This window comes from Scyliorhinus torazame, chromosome 6 (assembly GCF_047496885.1).
Source record: "Scyliorhinus torazame isolate Kashiwa2021f chromosome 6, sScyTor2.1, whole genome shotgun sequence".
NCBI classification, from domain to species: Eukaryota; Metazoa; Chordata; class Chondrichthyes; order Carcharhiniformes; family Scyliorhinidae; genus Scyliorhinus; species Scyliorhinus torazame.
This window is the reverse complement of record NC_092712.1, coordinates 290,405,054-290,426,821: the sequence shown is the minus strand read 5'-3', so window position 1 is coordinate 290,426,821 and position 21,768 is coordinate 290,405,054. Positions and strand designations below refer to the sequence as shown.

At 44.7% G+C, this 21,768-nt stretch overlaps 1 protein-coding gene across 1 annotated transcript in view; it reads left to right on the top strand.

Moving 5' to 3' along the window:
- sh3bp5b (SH3-domain binding protein 5b (BTK-associated)) overlaps positions 1-21,768 on the top strand; it is a 97,014-nt gene that overhangs the window by 52,311 nt on the left and 22,935 nt on the right. Inside the window, exons 3-5 of the mRNA XM_072509812.1 lie at positions 4,291-4,419; positions 14,725-14,889; positions 20,642-20,772. Coding sequence (XP_072365913.1) covers positions 4,291-4,419; positions 14,725-14,889; positions 20,642-20,772 — 425 coding nt within the window. The remainder of the gene's footprint in view (positions 1-4,290; positions 4,420-14,724; positions 14,890-20,641; positions 20,773-21,768) is intronic.

Below are 21,768 nucleotides of genomic sequence, written 5' to 3'. Positions count from 1 at the left end.
TCGTTGGCCAAGTTGACACACATGTAGCCTTCACTTCTGCCAATCTGCCGGCCACTGACGAACGCCTTGCCCACATTCGCCGTGACACTGCGGCTGACCGCCTTCTGCAACGTCTGATGCGCCACATGACGGACGGGTGGCTCAAGGGACAAAGCCCACAGTTTTACAACATTCGGGACGACTTGGCAGTCGTGGTTGGTGTCCTCCTGAAGCTGGACCGCATTGTGATCCCACACAGCATGCACCGGCTTGTCTTAGAACAGCTGCACGAAGGCCATCTCAGCATTGAGAAGTGCTGACGGAGGGCCCGAGAGGCTGTATACTGGCCGGGAATAAATGAGGACATTGCCAACACTGTGCTCAATTGCCCCACCTGTCAGCGGTTCCAGCCGGCACAACCACGTGAGACCCTTCAGCTCCATGAGTTGGTCACATCCCCCTGGTCAAAGGTGGGCGTGGACCTGTTCCATGCGCTCGGCAGGGACTACATCATCATCATCGACTACTTTTCCAGCTATCCTGAGGTCATGCGCCTGCACGACACCACGTCATTGGCTGTTTTCCGGGCCTGTAAGGAGACCTTTGCTCGCCACGGCATTCCGCTCACCGTGATGTCAGACAATGGCTCCTGCTTCGCGAGTCAGGAATGGTCTTCCTTCGCTAGTGCATACAACTTTGCACACGTGACGTTCAGACCCCTGCACCCTCAGTCAAATGGCAAAGCAGAGAAGGGCGTCCACATTGTAAAAAGGATCCTCTGCAAGGCTGCTGATGCAGGATCTGACTTCTGCCTCGCCTTGCTGGCCTATCGCTCGGCCCCACTCCATGGGCCTATCGCCGGCCCAACTGCTTATGGGTCGCACCCTCAGGATCACTTTGCTGTCCATTCATGCCCCAGACCTCGACCATGCTCTGGTACTTCAGCGGATGCAACAAGAGCGTGAGCAACATAAGACGGCTCATGATGCTCGGGCGACTGATCTTCCTGCCCTGGTGCCTGGAGATCATGTCCGCATACATCTTCTGAAGGGTGGCTGGTTGGCAACCGCTGAGGTTCTTAGACAGGTGGCTCCCCGCTCGTTTCTGGTTCATTTGCCTGATGGCTCCATTCGCCGCCGCAATCGGCGTGCCCTTCATCTGGTTCCATGCTCGCTACGAAATCCTGCACCGGTGCCACGCCCTCCTGTTGTCCCTGACATGGACTTTGTTGAGCTTCCGGATACCCTGCCTCCTCCTCACTCGACCGTGGCCCGGCCCATTCCTCAGCCGGCGGATCCTGAACCACCCTTGAGGCAGTCAACCCGAATTCGTCGCCCACCCCAAAAACCTGATTTATAAACCTTGCACCATTGGACTCACTGACTTGTTCTGCCGTACTGTTTAAGAGTTTTTCATTGTTTGTTAATAGCATTTGTTTCGTTCTTGGTGTAACATAGTTTTCCTCAGCACCTGGCACCTTCCCATGTATATAGCATAGCCACATGTACATATTGATGTAAATAATGCACACACATGATCAGACACACTCACTACACTTTATTTATTCTCATGTAGGCACAGTTCTTTGCGAAAAGGGGAGATGTCATGATATACATCAGCATATCATGATGCAATCACATACACACTGACACACTGATGGACATACAGTAGGACCAACCAGCATACACAACATCGCAGCCAATCACCAGTGAGAGCACACGCACTATAAAGACAGGGGACACCAGAGTTCCCGCTCATTCTAGCAGCAGCCAGCTCAGAGCACAGAGCTCACAGCCTGCCTCTCCGACATTCACCATGTGCTGAGTGCCTCACCTAGATAGTGATAGGACAGGGTCCACAGATAAGCTGGTAATGCACGTACCCAAGCTTACAGTATGTTATTACAGTTGAGTTGTTAATAAAATAGAGTTACACCATCTCCAGCCGTGTTGACCTGTTTGTAGACCAGAACACCCAACACACTTTTTGTTCCTCCCAAGCACTTACCACATGTTATGTCCCCAATACAGTATCCCAATGTTCTTTTCTGAAAAAAATCTATCCAAATTGCTGTTGAATGCATCAACCCAATACTTGCAGTATTTTGCTGGGATGCCTGATCCATAGATTGATCAGTTGTCCACTAAAATTCAATGGTGTGGTTTTCATGGTAATATTAATACTATTGTGAAGTGCAATTGACAAAGCACTGTTGCAAATCCTATCATATCGCGGCTTGGTTGATTCAGACACCAGTGGCCCTACTTGAAAAACTGGCAGGGTGTGACCCTTTCTAATACCGGTAAATGCCTTGTCATAAAATGTGATTTGGTTTAGTGAGTCACCTTAAAGCAGAGGCCCTGTTCAGATTGCCTAATGGGGCCTGCTTGCTGTTCATTGTTGAGTAGAGCCAACCTTTGTGTGCTACTCTAACAAGAACATTAATAATTGAATCATTTGAATCTTGAATTTGTTCTGAGGAAACTTATTCTATTGAGATATGAATACTGAGGCATTGTGTACATTTTTGGTTGTCAATCAGATGGCCCCACTTGGCATTTTTGGAGATCTCTGGGAGTTAAATGTCTGATAACAGTGGTGTTCATTGATGAATTACTTAACAGCTGGATGATTTTGCAAACAGCTGTGAATGCAATCTTTTATCAATGGACATCGTTGTCCATGTCACAGGATTGTTCTCCGTTGAACACTTTTCACACATAGCAACGAATATGATTCAATTCTCACCAAAATATTTGAAGTTAGGCTGATCATCTGTTGGTATCAGTGGGTTTCCCACAGGAATCCGGCAAGCATTTTAGTTACCTGCTTCTGTGTTGCAGGTTTTCTCACTGTCTGATGTTCTAATTCGGTTTGCTCTCCCTCGCTGTTCACTTCTATTTCTGTGCTGTTTAATTGTCAGCCGTGGCCCAGTTGGCAGTATTCTTGTCTCTGAGTCAGAAGGTTAAGCAATTAGGGATGGAGAATAAATGCTGACCTAACCAGCGATACCCACATCCCGTGAACCAATATTTAAAAACAATACTTAATTGGAACATACTTGGATCATGAAAAGTTCTATAAAAATACAAGTCCTTTCTTTTAATTCCTTTATTTTTGTATCCCTCCTTCCATCTTCCTCTTTTAAACAACTGTCCAATAATGTGTTGCAGAGAATTCTATGCTTTGACTGCTCTAATGAGACGGATAACACAAATCAACATGAATTCAGACGGTTGTGAATATCTTCCTGAAGTTAATAATCTATAATTAGAGATATCAGCAGCCACCCGACAGATGCAGGCAAATGACAGCTTGTCAGCTCCATTGCAGTCACTAACAAAGGTGTTGCACGTAATTCATTACGCGTGCTGTGGGCAGCTCGGTAGCTCAGTGGGTAGCACTGCCGTCTCATGGCGCCGAGGTCCCAGGTTCGATCCCGGCTGTGGGTCACTGTCTGTGTGAAGTTTGCACATTCTCCCAGTGTTTGGGTGGGTTTCACCCTCACAACCCAAACGATGTGCAGGATAGGTGGATTGGACACACTAAATTGCCCCTTAATTGGAAAAAATTAATTGGGTACTCTTTTTTTTTTTTAAAAATGCATTACGTGTGCAGTTCTTTTGGGCAGGGTGTTCTTGCCTTGCAAATTCTTATGATTATTTAAAAGGTTCTGCTGATTTTGGGTAAAGTCAGGTTCTTCAGTACTTTCAAACAGCTGTTTGCACCTGGTCACTTTACTGATGAGATTCTGGATGCAACTGCTAACAAGTGGGAGAGGCAGTTACTAAGAAAAGATGACCATCTTAACAAACCTTTTGGCAATTACCTTCTTGGTTTTCCTGTATATTGTGGAGAAGTAGTGTTAACACCAATGTGCCTGGGTCAACACAGTGTGCAGTGGTTAGCACGGCTACCTCACGGCACCGAGGACCCAGGTTCGATCCCGGCCCCGGGTCACTGTCCGTGTCAGGTTGGCACGTGATCCCCCATGTCTGCGTGGATTTCACCCCCACAGCCTAAAAAGATGTGCAGGGTAGGTGAATTGGCTGTGCTAAGTTGCCCTTTGATTGGGAAAAGAAGAATTGGGTACTCTAAATTTAAAGAAAAAAGGAAACACTAATGTGCCTAACGTAAATGAAGGTAGGGCCTGTACTCCTGATGTAACAAGTAGGGATTAGGACTGCCCTGTTCTCGTCCGGCGTTAGTTTTCATTGTTTACTGCGGACTGAAACTTGTACCTCTTTTTTTTTTTAAAGTATTAAAGTAGTTTGTTTTTGTGTGTGACCAAGTCTGTTATTTGTCTTGCAGGAAGCTCGGCAGAAGTTTCGGACTGTTTTAGTCGAAGCTACTGTTAAGCTCGATGAAGCCGGTAAGAAAGTGGGGAAAGCTGTCGATGATTCCAAGCCTTATTGGGAAGCGAGGCGAGTTACACGACTGGTAAGGGGGAACCTCTTATTATTTTCCCCATTCAATACGGACGTTTGTCCAGAGATATTCTTGGATGAATGAATGAAAATCGCTTATTTTCACAAGTAGGCTTCAAATGAAGTTACTGTGAAAAGCCCCTAGTCGCCACATTCCGGCTCCTGTTTGGGGAGGCTGTTCTGGGAATTGAACCGTGCTGCTGGCCTGCCTTGGTCTGCTTTCAAAGCCAGTGATTTAGCCCTGTGCTAAACAGCCCCTGCTTGAAGAAGAACAGCAGTTTTCCTTTGTGTTCTGGATAATATTGATCCTTCAACCAACATCAGAAAACCAATTATCTAGTCATTATCATTTTTCTATTTATAAGATCTTGCTGTATGTAAGTTTGCTGCCCCGCTTCCTCCATTACAGCAGTGATAACATCTGAAAAGTTCTTAATTTGCCAATCCTTAGATTCTGTGAGGAGCCATTTAAAAGCGAATTCCTTCAAAATTCAAATCTCCTGCTGAATAAACTCACACCAGTGCCATTTGTGTTAAAGGCTTCTTCCAACCTTGAATATCTTAGGATGGTTGGTTAATTTCTCTTTTAGTTTGCAGGTTTACCCAAAGCCCGCCTAATGGCACAAGCAGAAGCCCTGAATCATTTTAATGTTTACCTGCACTCGTCCTTCACCTGATCTCACAAAAAATCAACACTGTGGTTTCCTTGTTGGGTGTTTTCCGAGTTTCCTGCATCATTCTGTTCAAAATGCATGGGTTCAGCTGCTCGCTGTTCAGTTGTGCTGGAACCCTATGATTTGCATATGACCCCAGCTTATTAAGGCCTTCACTCATTCCGTTGACTGTAAAAGCTTTAGAATATCCTGACATCAAGAAAAGTGCTTTATACATGCAATCTTTTAAATGTTATAGTTAGTCTTGATCCATGTTTGCAACATGCCGTGGGGGAGCAGCTAGTATTTTACATGTATAAATTACACATGCCTTATTTGAAGAATCAAACTCCAGGGTTTGAGCACAAAAATCAAGGCTGTCAGTCCAGTGCAATAGCGAGGGAGTGCTGCACTGCTGGCGGTGCCATATTTCTGAGGTGATGTTAATGTGATGCCCCACCTCCTGTTTTGAGTGGAAGTAAGGATCCCAAGGTACTATTTTGAAGGCAAATGAGTTATCCCCGGTATCCTGGTGAATATTTCTCCCTCAATCAAATCGCAAAAACAGATTGTCTGGTTATAATAAAGTTGCTGCTTATCAGAGTTTGCTGTGCACAAATTGGCTGCACATTTCTATAACACTTCATTGGCATTTTGAGATGTCCAGTGGTCATGAAAAGCACTATATAATTGAAAGTCTTCATTAGAACAATAAGAGTACTTAACCATTCCCCCATATGTTCCTAATGTTGAAAATTCCAACTTCATCCTAAATAAATGGAATTGGTTCCAAAAGAAGAGCATTTTTTGGCATTAATTTATTCTTCTTTCGTTCTACGTAAGAGATATATAATGTGCTTCCCAAAATAAATTGAGCACAGAATCCCATTTCAATTAGTCACCTACTTGTGGTTGATTTCACCCCCCCCCCACAAAAAAAAGTTCTTGATTAAAATAGTGACCTACATTCTCCCCTTTTATAATTCAAAGAATTAAAATTAGGTATCTGGAATGAGGGAGCTGTGACCTGATTTAACATCTCATTCTGCGTCACGTTGTGGAACTCTCCTTCACTTGTCATCCAGAACTTTAACTGTTCTGACACTGGACATATTATGAATTCATTCATCATGAGATTGTAGGCTTGATTATAGAGGAGATATAATTTTATAGGAATTGGTTTCCTAACAAATTTTAATTCTGGGACAGAACAGATACCAGGTATAACACATAAACAACTGATGTCCCAAATAATGGTCAGTGTTTGTTTCAGAGGCTGATGATGTGAGAACGTGAACTCAAAGAAGAAATTAATTTTAATACGTTGATTCCTAAATTAAAATTAGCAACCATTGGTGGTAATGGAATAGATTGCCCAACTCTTTGATTATTTACCAATGTTTACCAATGTATGACCAATACCAGATCGAAAAAGATTCTCCACTCCAGCAGTCTGCCCCACTCTATTCTGATACCTTGTGTGTCACAATATCTACCAACTCCATACCACCTAAAATGTGTGATCTTCTTGGAGAGGTACAAAAACGGGTCAAAAATCCATGTTGGGAAAACAAAGGAAGTTTTAAGGGATTTATATTTGTATTGGTAAACATTAGAAATAAGGTATAGTTTTAGGTGGGTTTGAGTTAATATTTCTGTGCCTGGAAGAGACCTTTGGTTAGATTTATGCTGGACAAAGCTGTTTGTGTTTGTTGGGGTTGGTTTCAGTTCCAACTGGGATTCTATGGTGATAGAGAGAGCTACGGCGTGAAGAACAATGATAGTTGCTGAGGGAGAGGAAACAACTTTTCTTCTTGAGTTTTAGCTGAGGCTACAGCAGTTGGTGACAAGTAGCTAGAGTGGGAACAGCTCTCTCAACTAGAAGAAATGCCATACAATGGAGTAATGGTTAAGAAAGCCAGTGCTAGAAATCTAAAGGACAGCTTACCTAAGGAAACTAGAGAAATGAAGAGGAGTTTCCAGGGAGCTTGAAGTTAAAGGAACTTGGAGCAGAACAGGGAACTGTATGTTTCAAGTGACAGAACTGTAAAGGCACTAACTGGTGAGGAGTCAGAAATATATCTGAAGTGGTTGTAAGGTTTGTGGTTTCTTGATAACAGTTTGTGAGATGTTAATTGAAAAGGTTGTGGAGCAATTGGTGGCTGGTATATCTGATACAGCCACCTGCAAGGTTTGTATATCATATGCCTTGTGTATGAACCAGCGTTTGAGCAATATGAGATCTTTAGACTGTGGTCTCTATGATAACTATCATGAGGACCATGAAGGTTCACTCATCGATCTGCCCATGGGGTTCGTGGATGACTAGTTCCCATGGTAACTTTTGGAGGCCCACCCAGCTGGGACTCATTATCAAGCCCTTTAAATACTGTCCCAGACCCGGAATGAGAGTCCTGTTAGTCCCGGGTTGGGACACTTGTTTGCCACGGGTGTGAGTTTAAAATAAAATTAGTTAAACCTTCATCTTCGTTTCTCCTTGATTACTACAGTTTCCAAGTTCCATATTGAACAAAGGAGAATATTAGAGCTCCGGTTCAGACAGGGATTAAAGTGAATGACCAGTGGCAACACTGCAGTCATGTGAATGAAACTAACTCTCAGGGTATTACGGTCTCAGACCAGACCCCAACAGTTGCTAGGATACTGGACAACTCCGATATTTTATTTTAATTTTGTAACACGGAAGAAAGAATACCTTGCTCCTGGAGAGATTACACGAAGATGTGGGGATATGGTATATTAAAACCACATTTATGGGATGGCACGATAACACAGTGGTTAGCACTGCTGCTTCACAGCACCAGGGTCCCAGGTTCGATTCCCGGCTTGGATCACTGACTGTGCGGAATTTGCACGTTCTACAAGTGTCTGCGTGGGTTTCCTCCGGGTGCTCCGGCTTCATCCCACAAGTCCCGAAAGACGTGCTGTTAGGTGAATTGGTCATTCTGAATTCTCCCACGGTGTACCCGAAAATGCACCGGAATGTGGTAACTTGGGCTTTTCATAGTAACTTCATTGCAGTGTTAATGTAAGCCTATTTGTGACAATAAAGATTATTAATTATTATTAGTAACACTATGTTAAAATCTTTAATATCGCACCAGAACACAACTCACAATTACCCCATACAATACCATTAATTGCTATCTTTATTCCCACTTAAACAATGAAAAGAACCATCTCAACTCCCAATCCACTATTAAATACCACTGGCACTTGGGAATACTTGCTGCACAGAGATGTTTGTTGATGAAGAGAGATCTCTTGACACTGCTTTGAAGACATCGGGTGGGTTTCTCTGTCCCACTGATGCGGCACGCCGCCCGGATTTTCCATTTCGCCGGTTGGTCAATGGGGTCTCCCATTGTGGGGCAGCCCCACGCCATCGGAAAACCCCCGGGCTGCTGTCAAAACGGCAAATCCCGAAGGTGGAGAATTCAGCCCAAGATCTGACTCCAGTCAGATTCGTGCAGAAACTCTGACTGTATGTCTTCAGATGCTGTTTCTCACCTTATAAAGAACAAAGAAAGGTACAGCACAGGAACAGGCCCTTCGGCCCTCCAAACCTGTGCCGACCATGCTGCCGTCTAAACTAAAATCTTCTGCACTTCTGGGTCCGTATCCCTCTATTCTCATCCTATTTATGTATTTGTCAAGATGCCCCTTAAACGTCACTATCGTCCCTGCTTCCACCACCTCCTCCGGCAGCGAGTTCCAGGCACCCACTGCTCTCTGTGTTTAAAAAAAACTTACTTTGTACATCTCCTCTAAACCTTGCCCCTCGCGCCTTAAACCTATGTCCCCGAGTACTTGATTCCTCTATCCTGGGAAAAAGCCTCTGACTATCCACTCTGTCTATGTCCCTCATAATTTTGTAGGTCTCTATCAGGTCGCCCCTCAATCTCCGTTGTTTCAGTGAGAACAAACCAAGTTTATTCAACCTCTCCTCAGCTCCCTTGTTTCAGCTCCCCTTGTTCTCAGACAAGTCTGCACTACTTTAAAGACTGTTAATCTCTTTTAACTAACTGTAGAGAGCAATCTGCCTGACTTGTGGTCACAGCTTCATCCAGAAATGCACTGACCTGCTTTTCCTACAAATTGCCGGACACCGTAGCTCATCCCAGCAACGACATCACCGTACCAAGCTGAAATCTAATTAATTCCATAGGAAGTCCCCTTAATCAAAATAATATTCCATTAGCCCCATTTCTTTCACGATGGTTTAATTGCACGCCTGGCTCCCAACCTTTCAAACCAAAGTTCATCCAAAACATGACGGCAGCAGTCACACACACTCTAACCCAAGCTTTTAACCTTTACTGCATCAAATACTTGTAATACAATAGATCTGAAATTGCTACATTTATCACAAGGGACTGCAGTTTAAAATACCCTGAACAAAGCAAAGCCAGCAGAGAAACACCTGAAACAGTTGATTCATCACTGCTTAAAGTCTTCAAATGCAGCCAAAATACTGTAATTGTTCAAGGTTCCAAGTCCACTTGAGGCCTGCACTGATGAGTGTGAGTGTGGTGATTGAGATGTTGCATTTTAAACATCAGGGCAAGTGAGTACTAATAAAGATTTTTAAAATTACCAAAAAACTTCCTGCTGGAATTTATTTCAAATTAAGAATAATCACTAAGTAAGAAAACACGCACACGCATACAAACATTCTGATTATGGACTGGAAGGGACCACACAAGATCTGTCTGTAACAGGAGACATTAAGCAGACTGCCTGTGTGCTGCCATGGGTAGATGAGCAGGTAAGTGGAGTTGAAGGCTCAAGGGGCTGCATGGTCTATTCCTGCTCTGATTTCTTATGCACCCACTGATGTCCGGCCTAAATCCCAGCATCTAGTAATTTATGCTCATTCCTCTGAGCAGGTGACAAAGGATAGTTGAGGCCTCCTCTGCTCAGGCTTCTTCGTATGCATGTCCCCTATCAAACCCAACCATACTTATGTTCTTGCGGGCGAGCATCCCTTTGATGGCCCTAACTGATGAGCCTCTGTTCCCACTTGCTGCCTGGCCAACTGTCTCTTCCTGCCTGGGCAGCTGAGAACCAGGTGTTAAAAATGTTCATGTAGCCTGGGCCTCGTTTTGCCACGGACTCGGTGCATGTGTGGGTTTGGCGCTTGTACCACAATCCCCTCACCAGCCAGAATCCTGCTCTGTTCAAATTTCCTCCTTTATTGTCTTTCGACATGGATATCCAAAACTTGCTCGGGGAGATGGTAGGAGTAGCGATTATTAACGCCAAAGCTAAGTGAAAATTTGATGGCCTTATTTACGTGTGGAGTTTGCACATTCCCCCATGTCTGAGTGGCTCTCGTCCCACAACCCAAAGATATTCAGGGTAGGTTCTTTGGCCATGCTAAATTGCCCCTTTATTGGAAAAATTAAAAAATATTTGCATGTGCCAAGTCTCTCCCATTTGGAAGAGTATCAATTGCAGCTGGACATGAACCAAAACCTCCGAGACTGGAAATGATTGGGGAGCTAATGTTCACAGACTTGTAGCTGCGGTGTAATCCCAAGCAGCTGAGTGTGAACCTAATAGCAAGTCTGTGGCTTTTATGAACATGTTGGGTTGATCAAAAGTGGTTTGTTCCCAATATGAGCTTGGTGGGCTGGCTGGGAGAAAGCATTCTTGCCCCTCTTGGCCCAGAAGCAGTGTCGTAAAACCATGTCCCTTTTCCGGGAAGCTGTCCTTGCTTCAGTTGCTGAGCAGACAAGGGAAGACCGGTTACGTATGAGGCATGCAGCCACAATATGGTATTTCAGTGGTCAACCCGCCTTCTGTGTGTCGGTTGGCTACCTGCCCAATTGCCATCTCCATTAAAATTGAAAGTGGGTGGAGTGGGCCATTGGGCTCCAGATTTAAATTTTAACATCCCATCTCCCATTGATTCCAACCCACCTATTTTTGTTTTTTGCCGTTAAAATTGCCCCATGTACGTCTATCCTGCCCTTCAATCAGCAGCCAGTGTTGCAGCATGGTAGAGCATGTCAACCAATCAGCAGCCAGTGTTGCAGCATGGTAGAGCATGTCAACCAATGTCAACCAATCAGCAGCCAGTGTTGCAGCATGGTAGAGCATGTCAACCAATGTCAACCAATCAGCAGCCAGTGTTGCAGCATGGTAGAGCATGTCAACCAATGAGAGTCTTGATGCTCGGATTTGTTTGATTCCAAGGATTGATGGAAGGAGATTCTTGTTGAGGGTCACCTTTATGCAACGTGAGCATCTGGTCGGAAAAATGGAATGGGGAGAGAAGGAATAATAAAATAAAATTATCTGAAACTAAGATTAATGAAAACAAATGGATGACTATGAGAACGGCAAATTACCCAGTTGTATATCACCAGAGAGGAAAACAAGCAGACAAAAGAAAATAATTTTATCTAAATAAGAACCTGATTCTCTCTTTGTTGGATTTTTCTCTATGGAGCCAAATGTAAATCAGTTTCATTACATTGTAGATCTATTGTGTTTGACCTTTATGATCCATGGGAGTGTTTAATGTTTAAAAAAAACATGTGTACAGGTCTTGCAGTATCAGTAAGTTGAAAGAGTTTTTCTCTATCTGCTCTATCAAACCCCGCTCATAATTTTCAGTACACTTATTAAATGTATGTGTTCATACAGAGTGAATCTAATAGTGCTGGAGTATTTGAACCATATGTAGAGCATCTGGTGGCTTTAGGGTTGAGAGCCCAGGTTCTACACAGGAAGTGTTGCTAGGTTACTGGCCTATTTTAGAATAAGCCACTTCTGTCATTCTCTTAATGTTTGTATGTTCCTAAAGGAACATACAAACATTAAGAGAATGACAGAAGTGGGTGACAGAAGTGGCTTAAAGACTGCTTGATCTACTGGGGAAGTTCCTTCTGAAATAATGGTGATCTATTAAAAACATATCTGGCCTTTTGCCCGTGGGAGTCCCCTACACTTGAGTGCCATCCAGCAGTGTGCAGTTCACACTGTCGTTTCCTCAGAAGTTAATCAAATCTCTCTTTTCATCCCCCTATTATTTGTTACATTAGTTTTCAGGGTGTGTTGGAGTTTTTCTAAAGTTTAGTTTGTGGGAGCAATTTTCCCCTCAATCATTATGGGTTTGATCATGTGGAGGTTAAATGCCGGCACAGATCTGTTGGGATGATGGGCCCATTTCTTGTGTTGTCCTTCAATGCTGCACTAACTCTTGTACCAATATTATACCGTACCGCAGAGCATTTCATACAATACTTTACCTTTTTGGAGCGCAGGGAGTTACGTGGTGAAATGAGAAATATCGCAGGACAAAGGCACAAACAGCTACGTCAGAATTAGCATTTGATACTGAGCTGGGTTGGAATGATGTGACTCACTGCTTGCAAATTTAAAGAAAGCTTCAGGCTCTTTTGCAGGATTCATGTTCCCATCGTGAACAGAGTCTGCTCAGCTGACCACCAGTGCAGGCGACTTGCCCGTTTGTTCACAGGACTATGATGTAACTGGGAGTTTGTTGTGAAGTGAAATAAATTGAGTTTTATCAGTCCAGCCATTCATTCATTCCAACCACTCAAAAAGTTCATCTAGACTTGTGGGGACTATGGCACAGCAGCAGTGCTTCAAGCAATTGTTGCCAATCATTTCAGTCCAAAACTAAACTGTTTAACCATTCAGTATGGTCATTGGTACACTGGTAGTTTGCTTAGCGCAGAAGGCTCTGAACTAAGAAAACAATGGAAGCAATGGTCAGATAGAAGGTTGGTTAGCTAATAGGAAATGGAGTAGGCATAAATGAGCCATTTTCCAGTTGCTGACATGTACAGAGTGGAGTGTCACCGGGATCAGTGTTGGGGCCTCGACTATTTACAATTTATAATGACTTGGGTGAAGAGGGGCCCAACCTAAGGTGCTGAATTTACTAATGGTACAAAGATAGGGAGAAAAGTGAGGACATGAGGAATCTGCAAAGGAATATAGATAGGTTCAGTGAGTGGGCAAAAATTTGGCAGATAAAGTCACCTCTTATTCTTCTAAACTCCAATGGATACAGGCCCGACCTGTTCAATCATTCCTCATAAGATAACCCCCCCCCCAAGCCCCAGTATTGGTCAAGTAATTTAGGCTGCCAGCTTTGGATGGTTCTACCAGTTTTGCCCTCAGATACTCCTGGCAGAGTTAGAAGGAAAATAAAAGAACTCCTAAGTTCAGAGTAACTATTCTAAAGACCCAGACCAAGCCCATAGAGGACTACATCACCCATTCCCCCCCCCCCCACTGATGTCCGAACCCTCACCCCAACATCACATTCACTTGCCATTGAAATTTTCAGTGGTCCCTTTGCAGCTAGTGTCTGAAAAAGGGGGTGTCCTCCTTTGCTGCAACCCCCCCTTGCTGCTGGAGCCCCGGAGCTGCTTCGCTGTTCCTGTCTCACTGGCCTGAGTGAGGAATGTCGGGCGAGACACAAACTTTGGAATTCCAGCGGAAGTAAGTCACTAAAAGTGACAATTCACTGGTGATAGCCACTCCAAGGAAGTTGCATTTAAAATGGAGACAAAAATTATTTTTCTCTCGGAGGGTCGTGAGACTTTGCAACTCTCCTGCAATAGAGCGGTGGAGGCAGGATCATTGAATTTTATTAAGGCTGGATTTCTGCCCTAGATAAAAGGAAGACTTGCATTTATATAGTGTCTTTCATAACCTCATCACATTCCAGAATGCAGCCAATTGAGTACCAATGACACTCACCAAGCTCCCACGAACAACAGTTTTGCGGGTTGGCTGAGGGATAAATGTTGGTTAGGAAACTGGGAGAACACCCAAACTCTACGGATGTGATGTCCCAATTCCGCCCGAGACGGAAAATAGGACTTCAGTCGAATATCCCCTCAAAAAGACAGTATGAAAGGAGTGCGGCACTACACTGGAGTAACAGCCTGGATGATGTACTCTTGGGTGTTGGACTTGAGCCTCTGACCGTTGGATCAGATCACTGGTGCCATTTTCCTTGTATTCATGAAAAGATTGTACAGTTTTAAAGGAATTTAAAAGTATATACTCTTAATGTGGATATCACTTTGTCCAGTACCATTTCAAAGCCTAGACGTAAAAATGATAAGGGACCATTGTTTAGTCATCATTCCGGATGACTCTCTCTACTCTCCTCCCACTTCCACGTTTTATTCATGTCTCTAACATTTTTGCTTCATTCTTTTAATATATTTGTTCTTGGGATATGGGTTTCGCTGGGAAGGTGAACATTCAGTACTCATGTCTAGTTTCCTTGAAGTTTGTGTGTCTTCCTTGTGATGATGGTGATCCCAGGGGTAGGTGGCAAACTCTAAGATTTTGAGCCAGTGACAATGAAGGAAAGTGATATATGTCCAAGCGAGAATGATGTTTGGCTTGGAGGAAAATTTGGAGGTGATGACATTAATCTTCTTGACCTTCTTGGTAGTAGAGTTCATGGGCTTGGGAGGGGCAGTTGAAGTAACCCTAATAAGTTACTGCAGTGCATCCTATCAGTTGTAGACACTGGGATAGAAATTGAATCCATCAATTGTTCTGAATCAAACTTTGTCAAAAGACTTTTGGTTTCACATGTTCTCATGAGAAATAAGTTTCCTGTTTATTTTCTTTGCCTACAGGCACAGCTGGAGGCCCAGAAGGCTACTCAAGATTTTCAAAGAGCCACTGAGGTGTTGCGGGCAGCCAAGGAGACTATTGCTCTGGCTGAACAGAGACTGCTGGAAGATGAGGAACGGCAGTTTGATTCAGCTTGGCAAGAGATGCTTAATCACGCAACACAGCGGGTATGTTGAACGCAAATCAACAGTCAGATGCCACGGGTTACAAATCTTGTACTACTGTTCTTGGGACCTATCTGTAGGATAGATGGTTTTCTGAGATTCCAGACTTGTACTGAGACTAGGGTACAAAAATAAATTGATCTCTTTTGGGATGTTCACCTGGTTTGACCACCACTGGTCCCACATCCCACCCTGAGTTAGTATCAAGCCTTGCATTATTTAAGGTTCTGAGTGAGCATTTAAGTGAATGTCCATAGATCACTGAAGGTAACAGGACAGGTAGATCAGGTGATTAAGAAGATGTGATATAATTTCCTTTATTGGCTGAGTCATAGAGCAGAAGAACTCTTGAGGTTACGCTAGAAATGTATAAAACATGGCAGCTCAAATTCTGCGTACGGTCTGGTCACTGCATTACAAGAAAGATGTGATTGCACTAGAGAGAGAATGGGATTTATGAGGATGTTACCATGCAGCGATGGAGAATTATAGAAAAGTTTGTGGATGGGATGAGGTGTTTAGTTCGTCAAGGAAGAGGTTGAGGGAAGACTTCATTGAGATGTATAAAATTATGAGGGACCGAGATAAACTGGATGTTAAGGATCTGTTTCCATTAGCAGAGAGGACATTAACCAGGGGACATTAATGTTTAAAGTAATTGGTGATGGATTAGCAGGGAGTCGAGGAGTAATTGTTTCACCCCGAGGGTGATGAGGGTCAGGAACTCATTTGATGGTAGCGGCAGCAATCCTCATCACATTTTGAAAAGCATTTGGATATACACTTGAGGTGCTGTAACTTATAGGATTGTAGATGAAAGGAGCTGAATAGCCCCTTTACAGCCGGCATGGACAAAATGGACTAATAGATTATTCCTGCACAGTAACTTTCTCTATGAAGTGCATTTTGATAAAGATTTCCCTTGCCACCAGCACTGGCTTTGTGAAATACAATACTTCCTTTGTTGAACCCAGAGTTATTGCTCTCCTCAGTGTAAAAGCTGAATCACTCTTGTGTTAGTGTCACAGATGGTAGAATGAGGGCCAGACAGCCCAATCAGGACTGCTGCTCAAATTCTATTATCGTTGAACCTTACAGCATAGAACGAGGCCAGACAGCGTATCATACCTGTACCTACTCTTTACAAGAGCTATCCAGAGGGCTACTCTGCTCGCCCTTTGTAGCCCTTCTCTTCCCGCATTTACCCAATTCTCTTTTTAAAAGTTACTATTGAACCTGCCTCCAGGGGCCATTCAGTGGATGCATTCCAGATGGCGGCAACTTGCTGTGGAAAAAGTGGAAACATCTTCCCTTCTGATTGCTCTGCTGATTGTCTTAAATTATTGTCCTCTGACTAATGACTTCTCTGCCACTGGACACAGTTTCTCCTTATTTACTCTATCAAAACCATTGCTAAGTTTGAACACGTCTGTTAGATTTCCCCTTCTCTGCGCTAAGGAGAACAAGCTCCCCTTTGCTAGGTTCCTTTCTCTGTCTTATTACCACACTTCCTCATCGAGGCCTGCAGATTACTGCAGTCTGAGCTGAAAACCTCTCATTGGCTGTAACCATCGACAGGAAGTTGCACCTCTCCTCTTGCAGACTGATAATCTGGAATTTCTATTTGCCCAATCTATTACTGTGACTTCCTGGAAATCTTTGCGCTCTTGAGGCAAGGATGATGTGTCCCACAGTCAATGCCAGGGAGCAGCCAATTTGCAACACCTGCCCCCTGTAATTGTGTTTGAAAAAGAAAATTGTAATGTTCTGAAATCTCCCTGGGCACCGCAGTGTTGTTTGTTGCTTTGTTGTGACAGTTACCAGTGGCGTACCGCAGGGATCAGTTCTGGGTCCTCTGCTGTTTGTGATTTTCATTAATGACTTGGATGAGGGAGTTGAAGGGTGGGTCAGTAAATTTGCAGACGATACGAAGATTGGTGGAGTTGTGGATAGTAAGGAGGGCTGTTGTCGGCTGCAAAGAGACATAGATAGGATGCAGAGCTGGGCTGAGAAGTGGCAGATGGAGTTTAACCCTGAAAAGTGTGAGGTTGTCCATTTTGGAAGGACAAATATGAATGCGGAATACAGGGTTAACGGTAGAGTTCTTGGCAACGTGGAGGAGCAGAGAGATCTTGGGGTCTATGTTCATACATCTTTGAAAGTTGCCACTCAAGTGGATAGAGCTGTGAAGAAGGCCTATGGTGTGCTCGCGTTCATTAACAGAGGGATTGAATTTAAGAGCCGTGAGGTGATGATGCAGCTGTACAAAACTTTGGTAAGGCCACATTTGGAGTACTGTGTACAGTTCTGGTCACCTCATTTTAGGAAGGATGTGGAAGCTTTGGAAAAGGTGCAAAGAAGATTTACCAGGATGTTACCTGGAATGGAGAGTAGGTCTTACGAGGAAAGGTTGAGGGTGCTAGGCCTTTTCTCATTAGAACGGAGAAGGATGAGGGGCGACTTGATAGAGGTTTATAAGATGATCAAGGGAATAGATAGAGTAGACAGTCAAGAGACTTTTTCCCCGGGTGGAACAAACCATTACAAGGGGACATAAATTTAAGGTGAAAGGTGGAAGATATAGGAGGGATATCAGAGGTAGGTTCTTTACCCAGAGAGTAGTGGGGGTATGGATGGAATGCACTGCCTGTGGAAGTAGTTGAGTCGGAAACATTAGGGACCTTCAAGCAGCTATTGGATAGGTACATGGATTACGGTAAAATGGTATAGTATAGACTTATTTGTTCTTAAAGGCAGCACGGTAGCATTGTGGATAGCACAATTGCTTCACAGCTCCAGGGTCCCAGGTTCGATTCCGGCTTGGGTCACTGTCTGTGCGGAGTCTGCACATCCTCCCCGTGTCTGCGTGGGTTTCCTCCGGGTGCTCCGGTTTCCTCCCACAGTCCAAAGATGTGCAGGGTAGGTGGATTGGCCATGATAAATTGCCCTTAGTGTCCAAAATTGCCCTTGGTGTTGGGTGGAGGTGTTGAGTTTGGGTAGGGTGCTCTTTCCAAGAGCCGGTGCAGACTCGGGGCCGAATGGCCTCCTTCTGCACTGTAAATTCAATGATAACCTATGATTAATCTAGGACAAAGGTTTGGCACAACATCGTGGGCCGAAGGGCCTGTTCTGTGCTGTATTTTCTATGTTCTATGTTCTAAAACAGGAAACCCCCATTTTGTAATTCTAATTATTCCAACTACGGTTACAGTTGAGAGGAGGTGGGGTGGGGGGGGTGGGGGGGGTCACCCCCTTGATTTTGTTTCACATAAATAGTTGTCGCTTGTGGGCATTTGACTCCTTGTGCCAAGTGATAAACTACTGAAACTCTTGAGCATTATGGTTTAAAAGTAGATTTCATTGTTGTCTGCACTTTAAATAATACTGTGTCATTTCCTGCCAGGCGGAACGGGAAAGCAGACACCAGTTGCGCATCTTTTGAGTGACTCATTATAGTTATTTCGCATTATTGCTGGCGAATTCCGATTCAATCCGAGATGTTTTGATGACGGTCCACACAGCGCAGAATGGCCGATGCATTTGTTTCTCCACAAATTCAGCCACTCATTCAACTGGGGCAGTGTTCTGTTGCTGACTTTGTGCAAGCCCTACTCATGTCTGTTGTGTAGCCACCTACAGGTCAATTTTCTGATCATATCTTTTAACGTTGACTGGTAAGAGCATTGTGGATACCTATGACTTGAAAATGTAAGAAGTCTTACAACACCAGGTTAAAGTCCATCAGATTTGTTTTGAATCACTAGCTTTCGGAGCACTGCTCCTTCTCCATTCTCCTTCTTGGAGCAGTGCTCCGAAAGCTAGTGATTCAAAACAAACCTGTTGGACTTTAACCTGGTGTCGTAAGACCTCTTACCGTGTCCACCCCAGTACAACGCCGGCATCTCCACATCTTGAAAATGTAAGCCACTTGAAAGGAATAAGTGCCTGTTGGTGCTCCGTTGTGTCTTCAAAATCCAATCTATCAGCTGAATTTCAATGTCCGGGGAGATGGGTTCAGGGGTGGGGGAGGGGAGAAGAGGAGGTTGGTTGGTTAAGGAGTCAAAGTGGCATCAGGTTGGGAATCTGACAAGACCCCACCCACATCTGGGTTTAACCTGGGCAGGTTTTTAGGTGACTGGGGAAGCCACATGGAGCTGTCGAGGAAGTAATTCAATTTTAAAAGCAGCGATTAGCTGTAGATTTCACCCAACAGCCAGTGTGCAGGTTTCCCGAGTTTTGTGCAGCTTGCCGGGGGATTGAGGTGCGAGCACAGCAGGAATCCTTCCTCAGCGAAACTGACAGGTTGAGAAGCCCTCAAAAGAGCTTTAGCCGTGGCCCAGTGAGAGGCTGGTTCTCACAGCACTTCTTCTGAAAGTGGGCTTTCACTGCGAGAGAGGTGATTTCTAACTTCTTGGAAGTCCGGACACGTGGACAGAAATGAACTCCAGGTGAACGGCCCTGCTCGGCTGTCAGCTGCACCACGGCATGGGGAACAGACCTGACTTGCACCTCTGATGAGGAATAGGCGGAGCAGAATCAACTCTCTTGCAACCTGCATACTGCTCCGCAGGACAGAGAGGATGGACACAGTTGTTCAGCTCCAAGGGAGCGATACCCCAACAGAGGGTCTGCAGACAGAGGATGTGCTCTCCTGGTGTGAGAGTATCTGTGCCTCACGAGTCTCAGGCTTTCGGGGAAAGTCATTGGTGACATTTGCAGCTTCCTGGAGCAAATATCCTTTCCCAAGGTGCATGTGGGCACCCTTTGCCAGTGACCTTCCAAGTAGTTACTACTGGAACCACCCTAGAGCATGCCCCCCTCTGCACCCCAGTTCTTTGCCTCCCCTTGTAGTTCTTTGCTCTCTTCTCGCGACGAGAGCAAGCAGAAAGTTGTGACTGAGAAATGCTTATGTGGAGAGGAAGAACAACATTAGCGAAGGGCGACTGAGGCACGTGTGATGGATGGTGCAATGGTAAAGGTGGGTGTGAGAGCTGACTGTTCAGATGAGGTGTGCTGCGCTGGAGAATGCAGGGAAAGTCAACATGCGACACCCAAAACTGTTATGCCACTTGCCTTTCCCACCCTCCTGAGGTCCTTGAGCCTCTTGAGATGCATTGTATTTGAGGATTGAGGGGCCATGTTGCTGCTCAAGCCCTTGGCTATTTCCAATCATGCCTGCTTGGTTTGAGAAGCTGGCCTCATATTCCACCTCCTTTCCCCTCCCCCCTCTTCACCTCTGTTCCTCACAAAATACAATAGGTCCTCTTGGTAAAAACCTGAGACTCTTTGGGATGGTGAGAGACGCAGGGGCAACGTCTCCAGGTCTCTTTTCCATTCCTGTGATCGCTGGTTCCTGAGGCTTCAATGCACAATTCAGCCATTCCGACCCCTGTCAGGATCCCTTGAACTGGAAATTCTTCCTTTGATGGATTTCATGCATCATCCTGTGTATACTCTCTGGTCAGGAAACTCAGAAACTGAATGCTAATCCTGTGACTGAGTTAGAGTCATAGCAAAGTCCACTACTGAATGATCGGGGTTCCCATCCCAGTATCTGCCACTCTGCTTTGTCCGGGTCTGATGGAATAAAATTCTGCCTTAATTATTCAGGAACTTTATATTAAATATATTTTACATGGGGAGGGTGGGAGAGGGGTGACGGAGCAGTTGGACAAAAATATTTTTTAGAAAACCATGATCACGTGTTCATGATGTTTGAGTAGAGCTCACACCTCTGGTTCTTTCCCTGTCCCAGGTCATGGAAGCAGAACAGACCAAGACGAGGAGCGAGCTGTTACACAAAGACACAGCTATGAAGTACAATGCAGCAATGAGCAGAATGAAGCAATTGGAGAAGAAACTGAAACGAGCTATCAATAAATCTAAGTGAGTGATTTCCACCCAATACCGTGCATCCTGCACTCTGCTCCCTTCCCTTCATAGCTACTCTGGCGTATCCGGAGGTTGTGATAGGCACTGTATCAATGAAAGTTTGTTCTTTTGTATCTCTTGCCATATAGAGAAGAAAGATTAGTAGTTCAACCAAAAACAAAGGATTGGGCGTGATTCTCCCAGCGTGACTCACGTTGAATAAGGATCCTGAACAGGGAACGTGCGGACAAGGCTGCTCATAGCCCCATTTTGGACAGTGAGGAGCTCCACTTGCCGGAACTCCCCATTGTAGCGAGAGATCGGGACGTCATTTAAAAATGGTGTCCCGATCTCTGAGGCCCCCAAAACAATCCTCAGCTCCCCAACACACACGCTGGGCAGCTCCGGTGATCACGCATAAAAAGAAATTGCCAGCTTGGCACCTTGGCAGTGCCAACCTGGCAGTGCCCCTGCCAGCTGGCAGTACCACCTGGGCACCATGACACGGCCAGGGTTAACAGGTGCACCAGCAGTGCCAGGGCACCACCCTTCCCAAAGGACATTTTATTTCTTCAAAAAATATACTTTATTCATAAAATCTATCATAAACATTACAGAACATTTCAAATTGTCTTGACTGTACATTTCCATCAGAGTTACACATTCCCTTGACTTCCATTCAATTTTGATAACATTACACACATATCGCTCTTTACGTTACAATTCCTTCTTAAAGATTTACATTGTCATGTTTCTTTTATACATTGGAGTGTTAATGGCCCAGACCGAGGTGGGTTTACACTGTTACCCGCCCCTCGGTGTACATTTGCTGGTAATACCTTACACAGTGGTCTTTCCCCATTGCGCCTTGGCGGCAGCTGCCCCAAGCTTGAGTGCGTCCCTCAGCACGTAGTCCTGGACCTTGGAATGTGCCAGTCTGCAACACTCGGTCGAGGACAGCTCTTTGCACTGGAAGATCAGCAAGTTTCGGGCAGACCAAAGAGCGTCTTT